This window comes from Patagioenas fasciata, chromosome 21, assembly GCF_037038585.1.
Source record: "Patagioenas fasciata isolate bPatFas1 chromosome 21, bPatFas1.hap1, whole genome shotgun sequence".
NCBI classification, from domain to species: Eukaryota; Metazoa; Chordata; class Aves; order Columbiformes; family Columbidae; genus Patagioenas; species Patagioenas fasciata.
In genome coordinates, this window is record NC_092540.1 from 7698870 (window position 1) to 7715968 (window position 17099).

General features: G+C 47.7%; 3 protein-coding genes across 5 annotated transcripts in view; 1 reads left to right on the plus strand and 2 right to left on the minus strand.

The window, feature by feature from the left end:
* Window positions 1–17099, plus strand: part of LOC139829552 (dynein axonemal heavy chain 9-like) — a 212303-nt gene that overhangs the window by 55241 nt on the left and 139963 nt on the right. The gene's annotated exons all lie outside the window — the stretch shown is intronic.
* Window positions 2846–4867, minus strand: LOC139829569 (ral guanine nucleotide dissociation stimulator-like 1; the record flags this gene model as incomplete). The annotated part of the gene is made up of 3 exons (XM_071817739.1): window positions 2846–3406; window positions 4086–4238; window positions 4727–4867. Coding segments are annotated over 3 exons (477 nt in total), but the record flags the coding sequence as incomplete, so codon positions are not given.
* On the minus strand, window positions 5398–15293 carry LOC136110728 (ral guanine nucleotide dissociation stimulator-like 1). The gene is made up of 13 exons (XM_071817740.1): window positions 15173–15293; window positions 12743–13207; window positions 11998–12108; window positions 10861–11069; window positions 10328–10405; window positions 9710–9894; window positions 8624–8748; window positions 7758–7973; window positions 7423–7526; window positions 7188–7272; window positions 6720–6806; window positions 6377–6409; window positions 5398–5732 (listed from the first exon to the last, which is right to left on the minus strand). Exons 1-13 carry the CDS (start codon window positions 15206–15208, stop codon window positions 5625–5627), a joined length of 1842 nt encoding a protein of 613 aa, XP_071673841.1. The 5' UTR covers window positions 15209–15293; the 3' UTR covers window positions 5398–5624.

Below are 17099 nucleotides of genomic sequence, written 5' to 3' on the forward strand. Positions count from 1 at the left end.
CCGCTGTCGGTGCGGGTAGGAGCAGCACGTGTGTCAGCACAGCTCTGGGTTCCCAGCCGTTCCTCTCCTGACCCGTTGTGATCCCACGGGAGCAGTTTCTCCATGAAACGGCCCTGGTGTTGCTCACAGTTCTCCCCGCTGGGGGCTGGAGACGGAAGGGACAGACACACTGCAGAGTTCTGTTTAACTTTGATTTCCCTAAGCAGAGCAGTAGCAATTTATTAAAAACTACTTGACACTGCAGCTGGGGTTTTGGCTTTTTTTATTTGTTTGTTTGGTTTGAAGTGCGTAGGGTTTTTTTTTTTTAGTTGATTTAGGAAGCGAGTTATTAATAGTACAAGAGGTTTGAAGGTTTCACGGACGGGAGAGAAATAATTAAGGATCTAAATGTAATGAATTAGATGAATGTGTCCATTTCATGGCCTCAGTGGAGCCGACTGTTCTTTCACCCGTACGTGTGCGTGTAGGTGCACTTTTCTATTTATTTCCATCTGCAAGACCCGGTGGCTGCCCAGCGGTTCCACAGCTCCGACAGGCGCTGGTTCTCTGCCTGTGCTTTCAGCTCCTGGGCTGGTGCTGTCCGGGCTTTCCCTGCTCAGCACTGACTGTGTTTTGGGAAGGCAGGAGCCAGTGCAAACCCTTCTCCGCTGTTCTGCTCTTTTTCTGCTATTTTTCCCCTTTGCTGTGAAGCTCAGCTGCTCCATGAGTTATTGTGTTCTCCTGTGAGCGTGGGGTTTGTCCTCTGCTGTGGAGCACGAGAGCGAAGCCCCCGGAGCCCCGGCTGGTGCAGACCCCGCAGCGAGGGTGACAGACCCGGAGCCAGGAGCAGTTTCCCCAGGGTGAGGAGCAAGTGGAGCTGCTCACACCAAGGGCACAGGCAGGGTTGGTGCACGTCACCGGTTCTAAGGCTGTCACCAGAACCTGACAACCTGACAACAGTGTGCTGGCTCCCCGGGCAGTTGAAGTACAACCAGAACGCAAGAGGCAGCTTAAATTCGGGGTCGTCTTTTTGCCAGGAGCAACAAATGCCGTGATGGAGACAACGGGGAAAAGGTGGAAACTCTCAGACCGCGGTGCAGTCTCAGAGAGGAAAAGAGATGAACGAGACACTGATGAGCGGGAAGAGTTGACGTATTTATCATAGAAACATTAAAGGTTATAGAGAGATGGAATGTTACACGAGATCAAATATTTAAATACATTCGCTCCAGACACAAAATAGTGTTAAAAAGTTCATCTATTTATTATAGATACATTAAATATTATACAAAGCTCAAACATGATCTAAAGATCAAACATTAAAATCTACTAACTCCAGACAAGAATTGGTGGGAAAACGTTTGCATATTTATTATATAAGTATTAAATATTAAATAAAGATTAAATAGAATACAAAATCAAACATTAAAATATATTAACTCCAGACACAAATTAGTGGTCAAAAGTTAATCTATTTATTATAGAAACATTCAATATTATATAAAGATTAAATATCATATAAAGATCAAATATTATCTAGAGATCAAACACTAAAATCTACTAACTCCAGACGAGAATTGGTGGAATAAAGTTCAAGTATTTATTATATAAATATTAAATAAAGATTATGTATTATATAAAGCTTAAATATTAATCCTAGTAACTCCAGATCAAAAAATACTGGAAAAATGTTTACGTATTTTTATAGAAACATTCAATAATATATAGAGATTAAATATGATCTAAAGATCAAATATTAAACTATATTAACTCCAGACAAAAATTAGTTGAAAAAAGTTACGTATTTATTATAGAAATGTTACATATCTATAAAAACTAAATACTACATAAGGATCAAATATTAAAATATTTTAACGCCAGACAAGAATTGGTGGGGGAAAAAAGTTCACAGATTTCTTATGTAAATAAAGATTATGTATTAAATAAAGATTATGTATGATATAAAAGCTCAAATCTTAATATATATTAACTCAAGAGAAGAATTAGTGGAAAAAAGTGACGTATTTATGATAGAGATGTTACATCCATGTAAAGATTGAATATGACATAGGGATCAAATATTAGAATATTTTAATGCCAGACAAGAATTGGTGGAAAAAAGTTCAAGTATTTATTCTATAAATATTAAATAAAGATGATGTGTTCTATAAAGCTCAGTTATTAGTATCTATTAACTCCAGAAAAAAAGGGTGGAAGAAAGTTTCTCTATTTATTTTATATGCATCTCTAGATATGTGATATAAAGCTCAAACACTATCTACAGAAGAAACATTAAAATACATTAACTCCAGACAAAAATGGGTTGAAAAAAGTTGATATACTTATCATATCAATATTAAATATTATACAAGGATCAAATATTATATAAAGATTTAATAATAAAATATATCAACTCCAGAAAATAATTATTGGGGAAGGTCTATGTACATAGTAAATAAATATTAAATATTAGTACATTAAATAAATATATTAAATAAATATTAAACATTAGTACATTAAATAAAAATATCACATAAATATTAAATATCAGTATGTTAAATAAAAAACATTAAATAAAGCTCAAATACTATATACAGCTAAAACATTTCAATATATTAACTCCAAGGAGAAATTAGTGGAAAAAGTTTACGTACTTATTCTATGAATACTGAATATTATACAAGCTAAAATATTCTATAAAGCTAAGCTATTTAAATATAGGAACTCCAAGCAGACACCAGTAGAAAAAAGATTCTATAATATTGAAGGTTTCTGTAGAAGTATGGAAAGATTAAATATGATAAACACATCGAGTATTAAAATACATTAACTGCAGACAAAAACTGGAAAAATGTTAATATACTCGTTATAGAAATATTCAATATTATACAAAGCTCAAACATTATATACAGGTCACATATTAAAATATATGAACTCCAGACTAAAACTGGGGGGAAAAAAGTTTACATACTTCTAATATAAACAGTAAATCCTATCCAGAGCTCAGCCATTACAACCCATGAAGTGCGGGCTCCTCCTGTGCTGCAGCTTTTCTTCTCAGGATGCAGTCGAAGTTGCCCTGGGTGCTCATGGCGTAGAACACGTTCGCCTTGGGTGGGATCGCCAGCTCCGCAAGAGAGGGAGCAGAGCGAGCGTTCATGGGCGCCCCACTCAGCGTTGGGGGTTTATTCTCACCGGCAGCTGGGACAACGTGGCGATGGCGTTTCTGACGTCGCTCCGCATGTTACTCTTGCCGGCAAAATGCAGCAGAGCTCTTCCAGCAGCAGCAGCAGCAGAGTTCTGCTTCCCCACCTTTGTCCTCGGAGATGATCTGGACCAGCTCGTAATCGTCGGCCGAGCCAGACTGCAGGTTGTGCTTCTCCATGGCTCGCTGGGTGACAGCAGGAGCCTTCTCTTGGTTACTCAGCTGCAAAGAGGGAGTTGCAAGGAGTCGCTTGGTAACCAAGTCGCAGATTCTGCCAGACGCTAAAACACGCTCTTTGCGACACCTGGGGGTGGAGTTAGTTCAAGACAACAGACACTGCTCTAGAAATGCAGCAGGAAATCACAGCCTCTGCTCTCCTGAGCAACCGCTCGGAGAGGTGAGACCTTGTTCTCAGCAGCCATCGAATCCGCAGCAAGAGCTGCCCCAGCTGCTGTTTGCAGACATCCATTAATCCACAGTCTCCCCTGCTAAACACTTTCTGCGATGTCCTGCAAAGATTCTGGGCCTTGGAGCTGGGTTTGATGGGGAAGGGGCACCTTGTGTCACAGCTCACACCCCCCAGTGCTGAGCTGGACACACAACAGCCGGCGCTGGCAGAAGAGCAGGGGCAGCAAAGCCGGCACTTGCTCAGAGTGCTTCCCTTGGCATTGTTGATCAAATACAAGCTTCAATTTCAAGGCCAGAAACCTTGAGAGATGCTCTTTGCAAACCTCTCATTCATCCCCTGCTCCACATGTTTTGATTTGTAACATCGGTCACGTTCCCTGTCAAGGAGGTCTGATCGGGGAATAGGTGTTTCCGAAACTAAAAGCACCATTCAAGTCACCTGGGGTGAAAACACCACCCACAGTAACAGCGCTTTGCTGTTCCCACCGCTCACCAGGATGCTCCTGTAGATGTTGCCGCTTCTGTCCTCTTCTACGCTGGTGCAGATGACGCAGCTCTCTCCGCTCTGCTGGTTGTAGACTGGCAGGACTGGCGGCACTTCTTTTGATGGAACGGGAGTCACGGGGCCGGGGCACTTCTTGGAGCACTTGTCATCAGATGGCAGCAAGGGGGGAGACGAGATCAAACACATTCATTACCATTGAATTTCAAAGATCCAAAAGCTAAAGATGACACTCTTCAGCACAACAGCCTTAACAAGGGCTTCGGCAACCCAGTTAAGGCAGCTTAGGTCAAGAGAGCAGAGTCTGCAGGACAAAGCTCCCTGGGAACGGAACCCAGCCCAGCCCAGGCTTGGTCTGGGCAGTTCCTGGCAGGTCAAACCACAGGGCTGGTGAGCTCTGACCTCACCTGCTTCTCACTTGCTCAGCTGCTCTGCCTGCCCCAGAATTAGGCTGGGCTGATGTACATGAGCCCTCCCCCCAAAATCGCCTTTCCCAGAGCTCAGGTCCCTCCATTCCACTGCCAGCAACGCTCCAGTCAAGACCCACAGGCTTGGGCAAGCGCCTGGGGCCGCCGGCAGCGTCAGCAGCCTCGCACAGGCTGTTTGTGCTGAACACAGGGCCCGGGCCCTACCTTGTGCTGAGGCTCCTCAGCAGTGTCGGTGGGAGGGACGATGGTGACGGTGCTGTCCCCAGAGCTCCCACCTGGAGCAGGTTTGGGCTGCGCGTTGACGGGGGTGCTGAGGGCGCTCACCCCCAAGCCCAGGAACGGCCTAGGGGAGAAAAGAAAGCACAACAGAGCTGGGCTGAGCACAGCTGTCACTTGCTTCAACAATCTGACCTGCTGTTGTGTTTTCCTATCTCGAGTGGCCTATTGTTTGTGTGTGTATAGCAAATTAGACTCTATCCTTATTTGCTCTGATTTGCTGCTGCAAATTTGAATTGAATTTATAATCCAGCACTAAAATTGTTCCTTTGTCTGACACCTTAGAGTTATTTCTGAAGTCTTTAGTCGATAACCCTCCTGGCTACTTACACCAATAGAAAGAGACAACAGCAATACGTATTTCTAGCTGGCGGTGTCTCCTCGCAGCACTGCAGTGCTCTGGATCCCCAGCCAGGTTTGTCAGCTGGTGTTTGATTTATTCCAGTTCATATTCACACACCAAACCCCCTCCCCGTTGTACTCACAGGCTGAATCTCTTCACCACGCTCTTCTGAGCTCTGCCCGCTGCGGTGCTCTGGTCAGGAGCTGCTCCTTCGATTTCACGTGACAGACGGAAACTGCAGAACAGGCAATACCGTTAGTTAAATATCTCAAAGTGGCCATATCTGAGAAGCCCTGGGTCACTCCCACGTCCCAGAGGGTTCATCCCCACGAGGAGGAGCGCAGCTCTGTGCGTGTGTATTTCCACTCTCCGGGAGCAGCTCCTGGCAGCGCAGAGCTCAAGGCTGAGAGAACCTGAACCTGCCTGCGGGGGAAGAAAAGCTGCTTCGCCAGCTGGGCTGAGACCCTACCTCTCCTCATCACTTCAATGCCGCTGCCTCCTAAACCACTGCACGAATTTCTCATCTCCTCTCATGCAATAGCTGTTACATGAGGACTGCAACAGCTTCATTTGTGCGACTACTTCAAACTCCTAAGAAAACAAATAATAAAATAGGAATTCTAATTAGAAAAATAAAGCCAGTCTCGTTAATACACTAAACACACGCAGCAACAGATCCAGGACAAACTGCCCTCGGACAGAGGAAACCCCGGCACCTTCGCTCCTACTGATCTCTGACCAACAAGGCTCAGGCTGGAAGGCAACGCTCAGCCTTGATTTCTCGGTCCCAGGTACCCGCTTCGCTCTCTGCACCTTTGACCCACAACTATTTACTGCAGCACAAGGAAGATGGTCACAGACTGCATCTTGTGGCCAGCAAAGGTCTCACGCCAGCAGGTCTGATGCGCTCCCAGCACACAGAACACGCTCGTGTAACGTGTTCCCGTGAACACCAAACGGGGGGAACGTGCCCCAGACGTAACTCCCGCGGCAGCGAGTGCCCTGCGGCTCCTCTTCCCCTGCTGCCCGCATCTAAAAGGAATTTCTCTTCCCGCGCCGCCCCGCACAGCCCGGCAGAGGTTCACAGCGTGCCGGGGACTGTTCCTTCCTCACCCTCTGAGTAACGTGAGCGGCTGTTGGATACGCCCAGCAAAGACAACAGGCCTCGCCAAGAGAACGCTCTAGCAGAGAGCGTCAGGCACTAACGATCACAGAACAGTCACCGTTCCACTTACCCTTCGCCGCTTCTCAAAATTGATCAGGCCGCCCTGTTGGAAGGACAGAGAAGGGATCAGAGGAGAAGAGCACAGGCTCGGCTGGAGTTGATCACAAACAGGATGAACAGGATGAAGTAGCGACACCAAGGGACGGGCCAGAGCTGCCCTGACCAAAGGCCTCTACAAAGACCCGTTTCCAGCTCTAGGATAAGCCACAGCACTCGTGTACCTGAGTCTATTTGTTAAATACATTCCTCTCTTTTTAAGAACTGCACTAGCACCCAGTGGAAGATGCAGGAGCAGACACAGTGTCTGCAAGGGAGGGAGGAGATTTAGGATTCCAAAAATTGCCCCAAATTACCTCGAGATAGTCCTGAAGGGCTGTGTCCAGCATGACGAGGTCAGTGAGGAAGGTACCCAGGTAAGGTACCGTGCCTTGTGTGACTCCCTGCAAACGGTCAGAGCAATGGTGGATTAATTGACTGAGAAGTCATAATTATACTAATTAGAATACTCCTGTGGAAGCAAACAAAACACAACTAGTCTGCTTCACCAAACAGCGCTCTTGTAAATGATGCTTTCACGACATCATCCTTGGTATCTCAGCCAGCGGTTCATGTCTGCACAGAGCGGTATATAAGCCAAAGTGCTCATTCGTAACTCCTCTGCGTCAAATCTCGCTGTGCGGCACCTCTCGCCCCAGCAGAAAAGCCGGGATTTACAGACCCGTCTTCCCCAAAGCACCGCATACGGGAGCTCATTGGTCAGGAACAGGGCTGAGCTCGGCTTTGGGTGAGATCACAACCTGGCAACTCAAGCTCATTCCCACCTTCAGCAGCAGCTCCCTGCTCGTCGCAAAGTTGTCACAGTCGGAGAAGATTTCGCAAAGCTCTTCGAACATCAGCATTGTGTCCCTGTACAGGAAAAGATTAAATGATTTAAGTTGTTTGTAAGCACTCTGAATCAAACCAGGGTACAATTTTTTTCTCAAGAATCGTTAACAGTTGGGCACAGAAAAGATAAAAGCACCAAAACACATCCAGTGACACACTGCACAGCCTTACTTTGGAACGCAGGCCCAGGTCTTCTTCAGGCGATAAACCGAGGTGGACTGCAAGGCGGAAACGATGGCCTTCAGAGACGAAAAGTTGTTCAGGATCCTACATTGCTGTGAAAGGAGCGGTTAGAAACACAGGAGCGTTAAACGTCAGCATCACCAATAGTCAGTGCTCTTCTGTCTGCCCCGTGTCCTGCTTGCTGCACATTCTCCCTGCTAAGCGGGCAGCTCTACAAATACTGAGCATCAAAAATATCACTCCCCGCTACAACCCCCCTGTCCCCTCCCAGCTCCACGGCACCCGCACAAGGAACGTTAAACAGTCGCGAATAAACGCTTTACACGTCCGATACGGATCCACTTCTCCAAGATCTTCGCTCTTGGCTGTGTCTTTAATTCTTTGCTCTCCAGGATGGTGCTGAGCACGCAGTTGGTGACGGCGTTGAACTGCGAGATGGTGGCTCTGATGCTCTGTGCCAGCTGTTTGTTCTCTTTCTTGTCCCTTCGGGACCAGATGCAGCCCAGGCAGTGGTGGGGCACAACGTTCTGGAAGAGTGTCTAGAGGGAAACAGAGGTGTCCAACTCAGCCTGGAGCGCTACTGCCCACAGCAAGAAATGCACGGTTACAGTACAAACTGCAGCTGAATCCAGTATGGTATTAAAAGGGAAATATTGGTTTTCTCTCCAGTTTAAAATATACACTTTGGTATAACTCTTTAGGCCTGACGCCCTAAAAGAACTGTCAGCTAAACTGTCCTGGAAAAATAAAAGACACCTTTCTATCACTTACATTACCAGGGGGAAAGATTTCCATATAATGATACTTTTGAAAGAGATCGATACAAATAAGCCAAATCGGAGCACTACAGTTACAAAGTACTTCTACATCTTCAGGTGAGGTAGCCTAAGATACAGTCAAAATACGCTATTTCTGAGGGGTCAAATGCTAAACTTTGCAAAAGAGGCCACACAGTCTACATCCACACTGTATAACAAAAAGACAAACACCTTCAGAAGAACTGAAGGAAAAGCCCAATCAATGAAGCAAGTCTGGATAACCAAGCAGAGCTGCGCTCTGTGTCCCAGCAACAGAGCGGTTCTGGAACAACAGACTTACACCGATATAAGTTAAAAAACAAACAAACAAACAATGAGAAGCCCAGAACTCTTTCCCCGAGCATTTCAAGTAATACGTATGATCTACATACCGCATCCATGTATGTCAGCTGTTCTGCCACCAGGTCTTCTTGGGACAGCGAGAATTCTTCTGGGCCGCTGATCTCCAGTTCCTCTTCCTCGTCCGGGGTGCAGGGAGAAAGGCTGTGGAACGCGTCTGGCCAGCGGGGAAAACACGAGTCAGTGAATTTATACAGAAAACAAGTAATCAAAGCAGATATTTGGAAAATCACTACACAGAAGAACAGAACATGCAAAGGGACCTGCGTGGGGTAACGGCCTCACCGTGCTGCATATTTTAGGGAGATAGAGAAGGTCCAGAAGATTAAATGGGCAAAGAGAAGGTAGAAGAAAAAGAAATAGGGAGAACTGAGCTGTTCAGGGTCTCTTAGCTGAGAAGTGCCTTAACCCATTCACTAACCATTCTTTGGAAAGAACAAACCCACCAACCCCCCCACAACAACTCCTTATTAACACTGCAGAACTTTGATAATCTGCTTGTCAGCATCTATGCATTCTATACTCTGAAAAACAGCTGAACTGCAAAGAGACAAGACTGCAGTTATACCCCCAAAATATTACGCTGAGAATGCTCTTATGTCCACGTTTCAAGGGAAGAGGAGGAGAAGGGAGAGAGACCAGTTGGAAAGTTAAAACATGCTTTGCTAGTACTACTGATGAGGAGAGAAAGTAATGCAAAATATACGAAACCAATCGTGGCTCCAGCAGCTTCAGGACAGGCCCCCGGACGCCCTGGGCTGGACTCGGCACTAAACCAGAGCTGGATTCAGGGCTGCAGGGCTGTACAGAATTGATCAGCAGCCTTGGCTGCCGCAGCACTAAGTCTAAACCTGGGCCTTTTCTGCACACCAGTCCTACCGTTATGCGCTCCAGAGCCAACGGGGTCTGAGAAACACGCAGGTAACGTGAGAAAAATGCATGTAGTAGAACTCAGTCTGCCTACTAAGGCTGGAAGTTGATTCCAGTACTCATTCACATACCACGTGAGCTCTCACGACTTTTCGGCTCACGGCACAGGAAGCTTTGTGCCCTGGATAAGGGGATGTGTCAGGCTTGACGCTGGGAGAACACACAGACAGCAGAGAAAGGTACTTTACCATCATTCTCCCATTCTTCTTTCTGGAACTGCTCCAGGAGGTTCTGCGCCCTCTTCTCCGGGTCAGAGCCGGGCATGTTCTTCTTCAGATAACTCAGCACCTTCTGCAGACACACGTAGTCGGGCGGCTCTCGGAAATCGTCGGCACATTGGTCGAGCCAGGCTTGTAAAATCGATGCCATCGCACTGTGAGCAAATTCAGAGAGAACACATGGGTTGTATGCAGCAGGTATTGATGCAATCGCATGGATCTGTACCTAATATAACAACAGGAACACTGAGACATTCATCCCCCACGTGAGGGCAGTATGGACACTTCTGTGAGCACAGAATTTAATTTGTTCTTTTTAGGCAAGAAATATTATTAAGATAATACTTCATAGGAAACTAAAGGCTGCTTCTTCAATTACACCTTGAGAAACCAGCGCAGTCATTCATATTTTCTCTGCGTTGTATTATTGGATGTGTTATGAGACAGCTGATACTTGGCCTTTACACAAGCTCCTTGAAGCAAACAGGGCTGTGAATTGTCAAATGAAACAACAGCTCTGCTGCCCACGTCCCGCTCCAGCACCGAACCCTGACTGGGGCTCGCTGGGCGCTGCAAAACCAAACTTACGTCCTGAGCACTGTGCTGGATCCGGGGGAATTCTGGGTTCCATGTTCTTCAGAGCCCGAGATCTCCAGGTTTCCGTATCTGAAAAAATGAGATGGCTGTTTAGAGGAACCTCTACTGAGCAACCCAAACAGCGTAATCCATATACAATTGGCATAAACATATAGATATTGGCATATTCATATACAATTGGCATGAAGACAAGGGCTTCATGCTGGACAATTCCACCGTGGCTGGGGAAGCTGCGGCAGAGATGAAGGGTTTGCACATATCCCCCGTGCACTGGTCTTTTTTTAAGGGACAAGCTGCATTGGTTTTCTTGTGTCGGTCCCAGTTTGGTTCCTTAGCGGTCAGACCACGCACGCTTTCCCCACCTGGCGCTTAAGCTTTAATGAGATTTGGGATGTGGGCAACGTGCATTTACACATGGTGTGTTTACGCTGAAATCCTGAATTTTGCAGGATTCTTTTCTGTCAACATCCCCCTGTCGTGTATAATAAATGACGGCTCAGTTTCCATTCTGTCCCGGCTCTCACCTGTCCAGGAGCAGTTCCAGGACTGTGCTGGTGGAAGCAAAGGCCCTGTACGTGGAGAGGAAGATGCTGATGTATGTGAAGTCATTATCGGCAAAGGCCGTCGGAAGCGTCTCCACCAGCTTTTCCAAAGTTCCAGCTTTCAGGGCCCTGCTGTTGCACGTCTCGTCCGGGCTGACAGTGTGTCCTGCAGGGAACTGGTCCCCTTCAGCCTACAAAGTGGAAACAAAGACAAAGCACAAAACTCAGACAGAAGCCAGAGCCCCGACAGAGCTTGCACAACGAAACACAGATTCCATTCCACCTTTTCACAGGAATAGTCCATCTCTAGTTACTAAACAATTTTGTCGGTTTGGGCTCTCCAAACACCAAATGCTGTATCAAATACTGGAGGACAATCAAGACATTTCTTATTGAAACAGGCAAGTGTTTCCAGTGCTTAAGCTGTAATCTCCTGGTTGCCTTTGAAACTGACCATTCTCTCATAACAGGGCCAACCATTCAAAAACCCCGGATGCTTTCTTAGCATCCAGAAGTTTAAGAAAGGTTTCTCAGACTTCTTGCAGCATGAAAGATCTAAGTTCCTTCACTTACTCCAACCTCTACAAGAAGATACTAAGCAAGATTTCAAGCTTCTCAGTACTTAAAGGAATTGGTAATAAAGCCCAACTCACTCAAAATGAACAAAACCAGTTGTATTCCTTTCAACACGGGTTCTATGAAATTTTCAGTTAGAGCTGCATTTCTCTCAGACACATCTACTACCAGCCAACGCTTTTCAGCTGAAAAGCCTCCAAATCACTCTACAAATGCAGCATCACTAAGAACTCTTCCCATCAGCTGGAAAATGTACAGGAGGTCAAAAATACTTTCTGCTATTTCTCCCGGTAAAAACAGGAGGCAGAGATGGGAAATCTGCCACTCAAAGTCTCTATACTACCAACCTGGACACTACACCAAAGCAAGTTCTTATATTATTGCCTTGGATCCTGAAGAAAATGTAGAAACATCGCAACATAACATGAAAGTTCTACCCACCTCCTGACCCTCTGGCTCAAACTGCCACAGCTGCACCGATTGCAATGAAGTGAGGACACTTTGATCAGCTGGGGGCTTGGCCACCATGCCAGCTTTACTTACCCCGAGCCATCTTGCTCCTTCGCTGTCAGTCTGCTGGATCTGCGCTCTTCTCAGGCTGTCGCAGTCAACAGCTCCTTCTTGTGCGTCTTCAGCTCCATCCTCAGTTGTGCTCTGCCAGGAAAAGGGCCAAGAGAAACAAGTCAGAGAGAAAGGAACATGGTCCCTGCACAAGCGCAGGCTGCAGACACCAGCATGCCAGCACCAGGATCTCACAACACCTCAACAACGCTCACTTCAGTTGCCACTTTTTAGCTGCCTTCAGTTACCTGGGCCTTTTTGGGCTTTTAACTGAAAGCAGAGAGGAGCTGAGTGCACAACTTACTGCACAAGTCAATGAAAGAGGTAAGAATTAAACCAGAGAGTCCAGATCTCCTGAACCCCACCACTAACAGCCGCTGTATTAACATGCTGATACATGTTGAGGAGCAAAGCACTAGAGAATTGAAAACAGATGTAACAATTAACTTCAGAAATACATATACTGGTCCCCCTGCAACCACATAATGCTTTTTCTGCATACATACCACTTGAATAATTAAAGTTTCAGGGCTTTACTGACTACCATAGCCTTAAGCACAGCAACAACTCAATTAGAAAGGATTTGAGTGCAGTGCAACCAAATCCTGGTTTGGGGAAGCTGGGGTTTGGGGTTTTTTTGGGGGTTGCTTTTCTGGTTTTTTTTTACCTCTTTTAACTCTAAAATATCCCTAAGTCATACAGAACTGTCTGTGCACCAGTGACTTGCCTCTTGAACGCTCTGTGGAACCTCCACGTCTTCCCCAGGTTGGTTCCTCACATTTTCTTCCAGGCTCTGTGGAGTCTCCACGTCTTCTTCAGTTGGCTCGCTTGGAGTCTCCTCTGTGCACTCTGCAGTCTCTGTGTCTTCCTCTATTGCCTTGCTTAGACCGTTCTCAATGCGCTCTGGAGTCTCTGCGTCTTTGTCTGATACCTCGCTTGTAGTCTCCACATCTTCCTCTCTTGTCTCGCTTAGAGTCTGCTCAATGCGCTCTGGAGTCTCCTCAACGCGCTCTGGAGTCTCCTCAGTACACTCTGGGCTCTCCACTTCTTCCTTGGTTGGCTTGGTCAGAGTCTCCTCAAGGCTGTGCAGAGACTCCACATCTTCCTCGTCTCTCTTCTGCCTGGGTGTCCTCCTCCTTGGTCTTCTCCAGCATCTCCAAAGAGACAGGTTCCGAAAGGGGAAGTTCCGAGCCTGTTAGAAAACAACGGAAAAACAGTTTTGAATTGCAGATAGCAACACATTTACTTTTAACGTCCTTGCAAAAGTACCGGGACAAGATCACATGAACCCTGAAATTCAGACACTATTACAATGCAAAAAATAGATAGGATCATAGAAACATTTTGGTTGGAAGAGACCATCGAGTGCAACCGTCAACCCACCCCTGGCACTGCCCCATGTCCCTCGGGACCTCATCTATGTGCCTTTTAAACCCCTCCAGGGATGGTGACTCCACCGCTGCCATGGGCAGCCTGTTCCAATGTCTAATAACCCTTTCACAGAATCACAGAATCCCAGAATGTCAGGGGTTGGAAGGGACCTGGAAAGCTCATCCAGGAGCAGGAACACCCAGCTGAGGTTCCACAGGAAGGTGTCCAGGCGGGTTTGAATGTCTGCAGAGAAGGAGACTCCACAACCCCCATGGGCAGCCTGGGCCAGGCTCTGCCACCCTCACCATGAAGAAGTTTCTTGTCAAATTTAAGAGGAACCTTTTGTGTCTCAGTTTGTACCCGTCACCCCTTGTCCTGTCACTGGTTGTCACTGAGAAGAGCCTGGCTCCATCCTCCTGACACTGCCCCTTTCCATATTGATCACCAGGAATGAGTCCCCCCTCAGTCTCCTCTTCTCCAGCTCCAGAGCCCCAGCTCCCTCAGCCTTTCCTCACACGGGAGATGCTCCACTCCCTTCAGCATCTTGGTGGCTGCGCTGGACTCTCTCCAGCAGTTCCCTGTCCTTCTGGAACTGAGGGGCCACAACTGGACACAATATTCCAGGTGTGGTCTCCCCAGGGCAGAGCAGAGGGGCAGGAGAACCTCTCTGACCTACTGACCACCCCCTTCTAACCCACCCCGGGTACCATTGGCTTCCTGGCCACAAGGGCCCAGTGCTGGCTCATGGTTTTCCTTCCTCAGTGTGATATATCACACTATATTTCAAATTTAATCTCTTTTTTTTAGCCATGCCTTTTAAGAAATGAGAAAGCATTACACAAATCCCTTTTATGAAGTGAAACTACAAAAAGAACTATTACATTTTTTAGCACTAAAGGGACAATTTACCTGTGTAGGGTTTGGGGTTTTCTGGGGGGAGAGGGGGGCAGTGGGGGGAGGTGGGGTGGTCGAATTTTGTGCTCAGAAATAAAATCACTGCTTCTGAGTACAAAACAAATACCTTCTATATAACGGACAAAATGGAAATTGTTATTGCTGCATCATTAACACATCTCTTGTTTAGACATCAGAAGTGCTTTCCGTAAAAGGTGAGGTCTTGATCATATTACATTTATTCATCTGAAAGATGAATAAATGTCCCCAGGACCCCCAGGTCCCTTTCCCCTACACTGCTCTCTAACAGGTCATTCCCCAACTTACACTGGAACCTGGGGTTGTTCCTGCCCAGATTCAAGACTCTACACCTTCCCTTGTTATATTTCATCACATTTTTCCCTGCCCAGCTCTCCAGCCTGTCCAGGTCTCTGGATGGCAGCACAGCCTCTGGTGTATCAGCCACTCCTCCCAGCTTGGTGTCACCAGCAAGCTTGCCGACAGGACACTCTAGTCCCTCATCCAAATCCTTGATGAATATATTGAATAATACAGGCCCCAGCACTGACCCCTGAGGCACTGCATGAGATCCAGGCCTCCAACTGGACGCCACCCCATTGACCACGACTCTCTGGCTTCTTCCCCTCAGCCAGTTCGCAGTCACCTCACTGCCCGCTCACCCAGACCGCACTCCCTCCCGCTTCTGGGAGGAAATGTTCCCAATAGCCAACCTGAGCCTCCCCCGCCCAACTGGAGGCCGTTTCCTCCCGTCCCGTCACTTGTGCAGCCACCAACTCCCTCCTCTCGCCACTCGGAGCTGCCCCCCAACCCCCGGCCCCGTGTCCCCCGCGGCCCCGGGGAGGGCGGGCGGCGGGGCCCGGCTCGCTCATACCCGTCCGCAGCAGGGCCCGCAGCCGATCCCGCACATGGCGCTGTGTCCGCGTCCGCAGGCAGGGCTGCTGCCGGCTCCGCCAGCCCCGCACTCCCGCTCTCTCTCGCACCGACCGCTCGCCCCCACGCCAACGGCGGCGACGGCTCCGCCGGCACCACGGCGACCGGACGCGGCCTCGCGGCGGCACGCGCCGCCCGCAGCCGGCCAATCGCAGCTCGCCGCCGCTCCGCGCGCGCCCCCTTGCCCCGCCCTCAGCCCGCCCGCAGTCCGAGCCCTTGCTCAGCCGGACAAGGCGCCGGGAGCGGGACAGACGGACCGAGCTGGGAGCATGGGCATCAGACTGTGCGTGGAACACAACGTGTGCTGCGGCAGAGCCCGGGGCGAGCGCTCCCGGAGCTGCTTCACGCACACGCACCGCGCGCTGGGATTTTACTCCTGGCCCTTTAAAGATTCCTAGCACAATTGCTTACATACAGTTCTGAACTAGATATTCATTCTGTGGCTTAAAGTGTTAGTTCGTTAGTAGGCTCTTACTATGTAGTTGGTTAACCCTTTAAAATGTTATTTCCCTCTATCAATATAACTTCATAAACAAGTTTCCTAACTTTTTACATAGAACTTCACCACCTTTTCCTTTTCCAGGTTCAGAGCCCGTGCCCCATTTGGTTATATCTGTAAACATTAAACATCTTCTCAGCACGAACCACAGCTGCATTTCTCACAGTTCCCCTTTTTGCTTTTTATCCCATTGATTCGTGCTTTGACTTCAAAGTTAGCCAGCACCTGCCTAAAATCATTAATTTATACCCCGTTCCTTTTGCTGCCATTTCAGGATCGATAGGCATGGCTGAGATTTGCATGCCTTGGACTGCTGAATGTAGTAACTGAATAAAGCACGGGATCATGCATGGCACAAACAGTAAACGCAGAAATGCACATACTATCACGAACCCTATTTTCTTCCACCAGGCTACAGTTTCGAGACCAATATCCATTAGGTGGACCTGGCCACCAAGTGGGAGGAATAGAGGTACTTGACGAATTTGCCCTCAACGCTAACTGACAAGGGGTTCGTCCAACGTATTCAGTCATTTGAGACCCCCCACATATCCAGCACGAGGTGACATTTAATTCTCAGGCTGTCTTTTCCATAAGATCTATAAACAGGTTTTTCCCTGCTGTCGGTAATTGTAATCCTTTGTCTTTTTGCCTTATTTCCTCATACCAATCACTGCTGTTCTGTACCAATTTCTGTTGCTCTTGCTTTCCTTTTAATTCCTGAGTGGCACTCTTAACTAACTCCTCCTTCTACTGATCTTGCACTCCCCCTCCGTCTGAATAGCCCCACTCACCACCTTGTGTAAAACAGATGCTCTGTTCTCCCCTAGGGCAGGAGGCAGAGCCTACAGCGAGTCCACCTTTCTCTAGGTTAGTTGCTACCCATCATTCCTGCCCTTGGATTTCACACTTCTCCAATTTTGTTCTACCATAACATCCAGAATTAATAGGAGCGTGATAATGTAGAACATGTTGGGTTAGTCTTCCTATTCTCACACGCTCGTAGCACTTGGTACAGGGATTGGCCAGGCTAAGTTGGGAACAATAAGTCACCACTGCCAGCAAGGGGATCAGGTCCAGGGTTCTGCACCCTCTGCCTCTCTGGCCGAGCAGGCTGCAGCCGCAGCCGAGTTCGTCATCTTCTCGGCAGCAAGGGCCGTGTCCCCGCCTTTCCTGTTTTTACCGTTAGCGTGGCGACTTTTTATCGTTTCCCAACTCTTGGCCTTCACTTCCCAGGAACAACAGGAGCAACACGGAATGTGGTTTCTCTGTCTGCACTCTGTTCTCCTCATCACTGGTGGGCTCTAAATTCCCATTCACCCCTTCCGTAAATACCTCCCACCATTCTCCGCTATTCTTTTTCTATTCT

Coding starts and splice junctions, on each gene's coding strand:
- LOC136110728 (XM_071817740.1), bottom strand. CDS start 15,208: ATGTGCGGGATCGGCTGCGGGCCCTGCTGCGGACGG. Junction 13,208..15,172: donor GCGGGCCCTGCTGCGGACGG/GTATGAGCGAGC, acceptor GTTTTCTAACAG/GCTCGGAACTTCCCCTTTCG. Junction 11,070..11,997: donor AAGGAGCAAGATGGCTCGGG/GTAAGTAAAGCT, acceptor TCCACTTTGTAG/GCTGAAGGGGACCAGTTCCC.